Source organism: Oncorhynchus gorbuscha, linkage group LG05 (genome assembly GCF_021184085.1).
Source record: "Oncorhynchus gorbuscha isolate QuinsamMale2020 ecotype Even-year linkage group LG05, OgorEven_v1.0, whole genome shotgun sequence".
In the NCBI taxonomy this organism is placed as follows: domain Eukaryota; kingdom Metazoa; phylum Chordata; class Actinopteri; order Salmoniformes; family Salmonidae; genus Oncorhynchus; species Oncorhynchus gorbuscha.
The window spans coordinates 63,003,734-63,013,819 of record NC_060177.1 but is presented as its reverse complement, the minus strand read 5'-3'; the positions used below and the strand labels follow the sequence as shown (position 1 = coordinate 63,013,819).

At 41.1% G+C, this 10,086-nt stretch overlaps 1 protein-coding gene across 1 annotated transcript in view; it reads left to right on the top strand.

Moving 5' to 3' along the window:
* Positions 1-9,150: 9,150 nt before the first annotated feature.
* The window catches only part of LOC124036268 (leucine-rich repeat transmembrane neuronal protein 4-like), a 34,993-nt gene continuing 34,057 nt past the window's right edge, over positions 9,151-10,086 (top strand). Inside the window, exon 1 of the mRNA XM_046350597.1 lies at positions 9,151-9,663. Coding sequence (XP_046206553.1) covers positions 9,630-9,663 — 34 coding nt within the window. The 5' untranslated portion in view covers positions 9,151-9,629. The remainder of the gene's footprint in view (positions 9,664-10,086) is intronic.

The window sequence follows — 10,086 nt, the reverse complement described above, 5'->3', positions numbered from 1 at the left end:
AGTAATATTTAAACCGTAGCCACATTTTTGTTTTAGGGGCTAACTTTTACTTCACTACATTCCTGAAGAAAATGTGCTTTTTACTCTGACAACCAGAAGTACTCGTTACATTTTGAATGCTTTGCAGGACAGGAAAATAGCCCAAATCACGCACTTATCAAGAGAACCTCCCTAATGCCTCTGATCTGGCGGACTCACTAAACATATGCTTAGTTTGTAAATGTCGACGTGTGCCCCTGGCTACCCATACATTTTAAAAAATGAGAATGGTGGCGTTTGCTTATTAAATGGAATTTTAACTGACATTTTAACTTCTTTTTTTTTACCTTTTGAATAGGCAAGTCAATTAGGATCAAATTCTTATTTACAATGACTGCCTACCAAGAGGCACTTAAGTATTATTTAAAACAATCCTTTTAGACTTTAAATCAAGTAATATTTTACTGGCTGAGTTTGTCATTTTCTATGAAGTTCTCTTTTACATTTACTGAACTATGACAATTGGGTACTTTTTCCACCACTGGTTGGTGGCACCTTAATTGAGGGGCTCGTGGTAATGGCTGGGGTGGAATGACATGGTTTCCATCTCTTTGATGCCATTCCATTTGCTCAATTCCAGCCATTATGAGCCGTCCTCCCTTCAGCGGCCTTGTGTGCTAGGAACACTCAACACCTCTTGGACATCATTCTGTCTCATGCATTTTATTTTTTGTAATTGTCCTGCAGAAAAATAAAGCCCTATCCCAGTGTTAGGTTTTCAGAAGTTGAGCTGTTCCATTTTTGTATTTTCAAGTATTGTGGCTGCATGTTATGGGTATGCTTGTCATCGGCAGGGACAGGTTTGTCAGGATCAAAATAAATATGAAAGAAGCAAATCCAAGAAAGTTATAGGAAGACCCGAGTCACTGAAAATGTGGTAGATCTGTAGGGAAAATCTAGATAATTTAATCCCGTTTTAGATGTTTTAAGGCAGCAAAATTAAAAGTTCAATGGGTGTAGATTTCTATAGACACTGCACATGCCCCTATCACTTCCATTGATGGTTAGTTTGTGGTTTTAAAGAAAATCTAATCCATGGTTCAGTTATTTTTGCACAGACTGTGTACTTTCAGGGCAAGGAACAATCTAAGTTCAAGCATCGTGAACTACTCCTTAAGCTACATGCCAGAATGAAAATCTGAATTAGACTAAACTATTTGTGCAGGTAAATAGGGGGCCTGAATTGGTCTACTTAGACTTGGGTCTCAGCTGCCCCAAGGCCACATTCTTTTGGTCACTTCCTCTGCATGGTTTCACATTTAAATGAAGGAAGGTTAACTTGGAGAGATTGTTTTTCTCCAAGTGCTGCACACTGGTACACAAAGTCCGTAATGGCATTCTTCCCGTTGCTCTCTTGGTTGTGAGGACCGAAGAGTATGAGCCTTCAGAAAGCGGACCAGTACCAAGGTAAATAACTTGTAGAGAGTGCTGTAACACATCAAAGGTAATTTGATCACACTGTCCCAGACGGAAGGGAAGTAAAGATGACAGATTTAGAGATACTGGAATGCATGGCTTAATTTGTACTACATATCATCTAGTACAGGTCTATAACCTAATGACTGACTGGCTTTGAATGAGCCATGAGACTGCGAGCCTGCTGACATTTGAGCAGAAGTGACAGTTTTCTACAGTTTGTTTCTCATGTTATGCAGTACAAGAAGAAGATGGAACACAATTAGTGAGAACAAGGACAGACCTTGGTATGAACATGGAAGAGAATAAGGGAGACCTTTAAGGTAATTACAAGCCTGAACCAGACATTCCCTGAGCACAAGTCCGAGTAGCCTTCATTGTAATTATAGTAAGCCAGTGTCAGTTTTATCCACTCTCCTGCAGCCCACCACTACTTTTTCCAATGTTTCTTTTTTTACCTAATTGTATTCTTATTTATATATTTACATAATGTGTTACAGTGGGATTCATTATCCAGGAAAGGTCTTTCCCTTGTTCAATTATTCAGGCTCAGTCACAGACAGTCATTAAAGTTTCATGGGAGACAATTTGGAGGCAGTGCTGGTCGCATAGTGAGGTGAGCATGCATGCACGGTCGCTTTGGTAAACAAAAAAGGCCTTGTTGTCTTTAGAAATGTTTGTTGTGAACTTGTGACTGAGGAGTAAGTTACATGTGGAATAAAAGTACGTTCATCATTACATTTGGGGACTATTGACCCAGCAACTTGATCAGATGTATTTGATTAGGCATGTCACTTTGGGAGTTATCTTATCTCAGTGGTCCTTTTGGGTACTTCAGATTATCACAGGTGTCTGTAACTGTCTTGGGCTCTCTGTGTGGCCTTATCACATGTAAAATGTCTGAAATAATTAAATAAGATGATTTAAAAAAATAAACAGAATGGCTAAGTTGTAAAACATAATAAATATAAACCACCCATTTAGTGTGTACCATTAATGTTTGTGAGGGTTTCAGCATGAAATATCCTTTATATTATTTTTGGCACTTTTATTTAACTATGTCAATATGCATTTATTGTAAATATGTTGGCATAAAACTGGTGGCAGTTGTGGAAAAGTCATTAGTTGGAAGAGTTGCAGAGTTCATTGAAAATAATGCCAATGTGGATTTAGATGCATTTTTCATTAACAAGGCTATTTTCTGTTGAACCATATGGGTTATCTACTATAAACCTGTGGATAATATTGACTCAGATACATACAAAAATGATACTATATATGAATACATTTTTTTAAAAGTTATTCATGTATAAATGACTAGTTACAATAGATTGCCATAGATTTTCTGTAAATTACAAAAATGACTGAAGATTACCAGTAGTTTTGCAACCCTACTCTTGAGACAATATGTAATAATGATGCACACAAATAGATAACCCAAAAATGTGTTTTCTTATAATTATTGTCATATTTAGAAATGTAAATTCCAGTGCCTAAAGAATAACACACAAGTTACTCCTCCCCATACACACTTAGAAATAACACTTGTTTTGGGAAATACACAAATATAACTTTGATCATTCTGCATGCCTTGCATCCTCTTAACTGCCAAATCACATGCTCGCAGAAATAGCCTTGAGTGGAAAATGGGTCATGTAAGATTTTTTCTGCAACATAAATGGGAACGCGTAGGCTACACTAGGGAGGTAATTGAAACTTTGTGTGTATCGGGCTTTACATGGGATAATAAATACACAACAGCAGCTTACTGTAATACTTTGCTGAAAAAGATTAGAGCAGAAAATATCTGAATCTCTGAAATAAGAATCACAGACAATTTATTTTCAGATAAATATATTTTTACAAAACAAACCACTGCTCTAAATTGCTGAGTGAAATTGTTACAGGGATGTGAAAGGAAGAAAGAATGACTTGGCATTCTATCTCCTCATCACAGTGAAATGTTGTTGAATTACAACAACAATTTTCAGGCATGACAAGCAGGCCAGTTATCTCTCGGATTCATTGTTAAAGATTTTGAAAATATTTTATGGGAGGAACATCATACTATACTGTTTCTACTCTCTAGTCTTCTGACTATTCTGTCTGAATACTGTTGTTCATATTCACTCTTACAATATGTCTTGATAATGTTCCTTTAAGGCATGTTTTCATATCAGAGGAAAAATATTGTAAAGGTTTTACATTTGCTCTATTCTTAGCGCCAACTCATACACTGGTAGCATGACTAATTGCAATGTTTTAATTTCTAATTGTCCGGGTATAAATCTTCCATTTGCTCTGGGCTCCAATCCCAGAATGAGATGTGATTACATGAGCTGAATTAGACTTTTTAAAACCCTGGTTTCCAAAAGAAACAAAATTAGCTAAAATGTGTTGGTTATTTGTCTCCAATATGTATATTGTGTAAATAAGTATTATGATGTTCAAAATGTGGTTGAATACTACAAGTGTACAATTTGGATTTGGACATTATATTGTGATGGAACTCCATTCCTCTCCGTCCCTCACCAATTCATGGTAATTCCTCCAATGTGTCATCTATCCTGGGTCATCAGTTCCCCTGTATATGGTTTTGATCCCCTGCATGCATCAACCAATGGTTGTGTGCCATGTCATCGACTGTGCCGTCGGGCACCAAATTGCTATAACATATTATGTGGTTAGCTGATAAGTGAAATACCCATCCAGGCGTTGTAAGATCTGGAATGCGTCAGCAACATCTAAGCAGAGGAACACAACCTATATTTTCTGCATTCAAGTTTTGTCCTCCCGAGTGGCGCAGTGGTCTAAGGCACTGCATCACAGTGCTTGAGGCATCACTACAGACCCGGATTCGATCCCAGGCTGTGTCGCAGCCGGCCGCGACCAGGAGACCTATGAGGCTGCACACAATTGGCCCAGCTTCATCTGGGTTAGGGGAGAGTTTAGCCGGCCGGGATGTCCTTGTCCCATCGCACTCTAGCGACTCCTTGTGGCGGGCCGGGCGCATGCACGCTGACTTCGGTCGCCAGTTGTACAGTGTTTCCTCCGACACATTAGTGCGGCTGGTTTCCGGGTTAAGCGAGCTGTTTGTCAAGAAGCAGTGCGTCTTGGCAGGGTCGTGTTTTGGAGGACGCATGGCTCTCAAGCTTTGCCTCTGCCGAGTCCGTAAGGGAGTTACAGCAATGGGACAAGACTGTAACTACCAATTGAATATCACAAAAAAGGGGTAAAAAGTAAGTACAGTACATCACAATCTTGTGCACAACGGCACAGTCGATAATGTGGTATGCAACTATTGGTTGATGCATACAAAGTCTAAGTAGAGGAACAGGACCAATGTTATCCTTTGATTGGGCTGTGTTGCCTCATGGCTGAATTGGCTTGATTGGTATAACCCCTGACCTATTTTTTATAAAACATTTGGTGGCATCCCATAGACTCCGGGGGGTTATCAACAGCATTGTAATTGGTCATTATGCATGTCCAAAATGGCATAGATATCTGTCCCAATAACCAGATGGAATTTAGTTAATTCTAACAATATTCTCTTCAGACAATCAAAAAACCTGGAATCATATGAATTTGGACCATACATATTAATGAAGGGATTAAGTGGATACACTTAAGGGAAGTGATTCGGCCTTCTTGGTCTTAGCCTTTACCCAACATCATTATGATTACGCCTTTAGTTTTGTTTGGGGTTGATGAAACAGCGCCCAGTTTGTACAAATGGTTCTCTGTTTTATGTGAGTTATTTTGGAGCAGGTGTGTTTCTTGGAGCATTGCTATATCAATATGGTTTCTTGCTGGGATATTAAGACAGCTGGAACTTTTAATAGGATAATTTAGGCCTTTCAAATTCCAAGAGAGAATAGCTACCATTGCCATTGTTTTTGAAAAAAGAAGGTAGTATTAATAATGTAATTGTTATATTTAGTGTTAATAAGCCCATGGATGTGAAATAAAAGCAAGAGTCACAGGGATACCCACCCATTGGTCGTTCCCCACCCAGAGCTGACTTGTGTGTGTAAATTATGTACAGTGGCTTCAGAACGTATTCACACCCCTTGACTTAATCCACATTTTGTGGTGTTGCAGCCTGAATTCTAAATAGATTAAATGTTGATGTTTTTCTCACTGGCATACACACAATACCCAATAATGCTGAAAAGGAATTATGTTTTTCAAAATGTTTACAAATTAATAAAAATATCAAAGCTGAAATGTCTTGAGTCAATAAGTGTCCAACCCCTTTGTATGGCAAGCCTAATTAAGTTCAGGAGTAAAAATGTCCTGAACAAGTCACAAAGTAAGTTGCATGGACTCAATAATAGTGTTAAACATGATACTTCCTGTTTGAGTTTTTGCTTGTAAGCAGGAATCATGGAGTTATGGTCAGATTTGTCAAATTGAGGGCGAGGGCGAGGGGGAGCTTTGTATGTGTCTCTGTGTGTGGAGTAAAGTTGATCTAGAGTTTAATCAGCTCTAGTTGCACTGGTGACATGCTGGTAAAAAAATAGGTAAAACAGATTTTAGTTTTCCTGCATTACAGTCACCAGCCACTAGGGGAGTCAACTCTGGGTAAGCATTTTCTTGTTTGCTTATGGCCCTATACAGCTCGTTGAGTGCGGGCTTAGTGCCAGCATTGGTTTGTGGTGGTAAATAGACAGCTATGAAAAATATAGATGAAAACTCTCTAGGTAAATAGTATGATCTACAGTTTATCATGAGGACAGTTTTGCTAGCACAGACTGGAATATGTTTCGGGGTTACTCCGATGGCATTGAGGAGTACACCACATCAGTCACTGGCTTCATTAATAAGTGCATCGTTGATGTCGTCCCCATTGTGACCATATGTACATACTCCAAGCAGAAGCCATGGATTACAAGCAACATTCGCGCTGAGCTAAAGGGTAGAGCTGCAGCTTTCAAGGAGCGGGACTCTAACCAGGACGCTTATAAGAAATCCCGCTATGCCCTCAGACGAACCATCAAACAGGCAAAGCGTCAATACAGGACTAAGATTGAATCGTACTACACCGGCTCCGATGCTCATCGGAGGTGGCAGGTCTTGCAAACTATTACGGACTACGAAGGGAAGCACAGCCACGAGCTGCTCATTGACACGAGCCTACCAGACGAATTAAATAACTTCTCTGCTCGCTTCAAGGCAAGCAGCACTGAAGCATGCACAAGAGCATCATGCCGATGTGAGTAAGACCTTTAAACAAATCAACATTCACAAGGCCTCAGGGCCAGATGGATTACCAGGACGTGTATTCCGTGCATGTGTTAACCAACTGGCAAGTGTCTTCACTGACATTTTCAACCTGTCCCTGAGTCTGTAATACCAATATGTTTCAAGCAGACCACAATAATCCCTGTGCCCAACAACAATAAGGTAACCTGCCTAAATGACTACCGACCCGTAGCACTCACGTCTGTAGCCATGAAGTGCTTTCAAAGGCTGGTCATGGCTCACGTCAACACCATTATCCCAGAAACCCTAGACCCACTCCAATTTGCATACCGCCCTAACAGATCCACAGATGACGCAATCTCTATTGCACTCCCTCTGCAACTGGATCCTGGATTTCCTGACGGGCAGCACCCAGGTGGTAAGGGTAGGTAACAACACATCTGCCACACTGATCCTCAACAAGGGGGCCCCTCAGGGGTGCATGCTCAGTCCCCTCCTGTACTCCCTGTTCATCCATGACTGCATGGCCAAGCACGACTCCAACACCATCATTAAGTTTGCCATTGACACAACATTGGTAGGCCTGATCGCCAACAACGATGAGACAGCCTATAGGGAGGAGGTCAGAGACCTGGCAGTGTGGGGCCAGGATAGCAACCTCTCCCTCAATGTGATCAAGACAATGGAGATGTTTGCGGACTACAGGAAAAGGAGGACCGAGCACACTGACATTCTCATTGACGGGGCTGTAGTGGAGCAGGTTGAGAGCTTCAAGTTTCTTGGTGTCCACATCACCAACAAACTATCATGGTCCAAACACACCAAGACAGTCATGACTATGGCCAAGCTTCCTGCCATCCAGGACCTCTATACCAGGTGGTGTCAGAGGAAGGCCTAAAAAATTGCCAAATACTCCAGCCACCCTAGCCATAGACTGTTCTCTCTACTACCGCACGGCAAGCGGTAGCAGGGAGGTCCAAAAGGCTTCTTAACAGCTTCTACCCCTAAGCCATAAGACTCCTGAACAGCTGATCAAATGGCTACACAGACTGTCCCCCCCCCCCACCCCTATTTTTACGCTGCTGCTACTCTCTGTTTTTTATTCATGCATAGTCACTTTACCTCTACCTACATGTTCATACTACCTCAATTACCTCGACTAACCCCTACCCCCGCACACTGACTCTTATTTGTTTTTACACTTTTTTTCATCTTCTTAAAACGGCATTGTTACTTAAGGGCTTGTAAGTAAGCATTTCACTGTAGGTCTACACCTATTGTAATCGTTGAAAGGATAGTCTCGAATGACACTCATCCAGTTTATTCTCCAGTGATTGCCCGTTCACCAGAATGGAGGGTAGAGGCTGTTAATCCACTCTCCGATGTAGTCTCGACAGTTATCCCTCACGCTGGCCTCTATAGCGCCGTCTCCTTCTTTCTTCGAGTGTCAGGGATTTGGGCCTGGTCCGGGATAATCAATATGTCTTTCACCTCTGACTCATTGAAGTAGAAGTCCTCCTCCAAATTGAGGTAACTGTTCTGATGTGCAGAAGCTCTTTTGAGTTATGTACAGATAAAGTTACAATCAGTGCAAATAAAAAAATAAAAAACTTGCACAACTGGTAAAAATGGCAGCTTTTCCCTCCAGCAGCATTCTACTAAACTAATTTTCCCATGGGGTCGGAGAGATAAAATTGCAGTTTAATTCAATTCTAAAGATTTTCCCATTGGGTGTAGTTGAAATTCTACACATTTTGCCATAATTTATGTAATGTTAAAATTATATCTGCGTGAGAGTGGCTAACAAAATCAATGGGGGTCCCCTTGCGGTTGGGGCCTTGGGTTCAGATGTGCCAGTTTAGAAATAGGCCTACCTCTCATTGGTCAGTGCTCGTTGGCACTGCGCGCAGTTTGACTTGGCTACAGATAGTGCCTGGGGTTGTTCGGAATACAAAATTACTTGTACATCAATGATTGTCAACATAATGACATGCTTAGTTTTACACTGAAGGAGAGGAGGACCCAGTTGTCTCAAAATATGAGAGGTATTTTCGGAAGGTAAAAATAAAGGAATTTGAGCAACAAAGGAAATCGTGAACTGGCAATTCGTAACGTTTCAATCAATTTCTGACGATGCATGCTACATTTGGATTGGTTTGGTGTCCCCAACGCACTCTGCCGATGTTAAACATTTGAAACCCGGACGGATGCGCAAGCCTGTCGGTGAATCGTTAAGCCTACATCCCTAAAAAGTAGCGTATAGTTAATTGTGCAAAAACATACACAAATGTTCAATTCATTTCGTTTGTGTAGGCCTATCCATCCATTCGATGGCAACACTACTGAAGCACGCGATATGACCGGGAGAGGGCATCCTGAATATCATTGTCTTGCAGTCTGAGCGCACGAGCATTTGCCAGCACTCGAATAGTCATTTTCTCTCATCAGGACCAGTTGCGACTAGACGAGAGAGCGAGAAAGGCGAAACACGGCAAAAACCAGTAATCCGCTTGGTTGAATCTCACGCATACACTGGCGCTTGCTGACTGGAATACAAGCTTACACTGGGAATATCCGCGTATTGTGTTGCTTGTTCTAGATTCAAACCGCAGATAAAAGATATAAACTTATTTTTAAAGTGTATTTTTTCATGTTAGACTATATGCGGCCAATGGGTTTTTCCGTCGTCATCTGTTGAATAGACTACAGTGCTTTTTCTTTGCTTATATACTTTGAGTCGTGGTATGCAACTGAAATAAGGAGATATAAGGCTACTCCATACTTACAAGACTTTGAAGCAAAGCAGTAGCTCTGCAGTGCAGTCCGTTTGGCCAAGGAGCAAAGTAGCTGCATTGGCTTCGTTGAGTGGGCTAGTTCAGCTGTGTTGGTTAGGCTATTTGTCCAACCAAGTGAGGATTGCGCGCGACATGCGGGCTTTGGAATCAAGCATCAGAGGGCTCTAACCTATGAAAAGGAGCCGACACCACGAAAACATGATGGGTATGTTGAACATCATACAAATGTGTTCCATTTGCCCAACTACATTGCTCTCATGGAAGGCAAGGCAACTGCTCAAAGACAAACGAATCACGACATTGATTACATTAGGCTATTGTGAAAACCCATGTGTTATGTATTTCCTATGCTATTGGAATATAATTCAAAGTCCTATAATTCCAGAACAAAATACAGAAAAATCCCTAGAGGCATAATATGCCATGCAGACCCTCATGAAGGGAACACTATTATCAATCTGCCGTATGCTAATGCGAATGTGCCGCCGTTGTAGGCTAGGATAGTGGCCTTTATGAAATTAGCCTACCAGGCAGACAGCATTTCTCCATCTGAAACGTCTTGCTATTAAGTTATAGCTTTGATAACTTTAAGGGTTTTCTCGAGTTTGTAACCGCAATTTCATTTTCT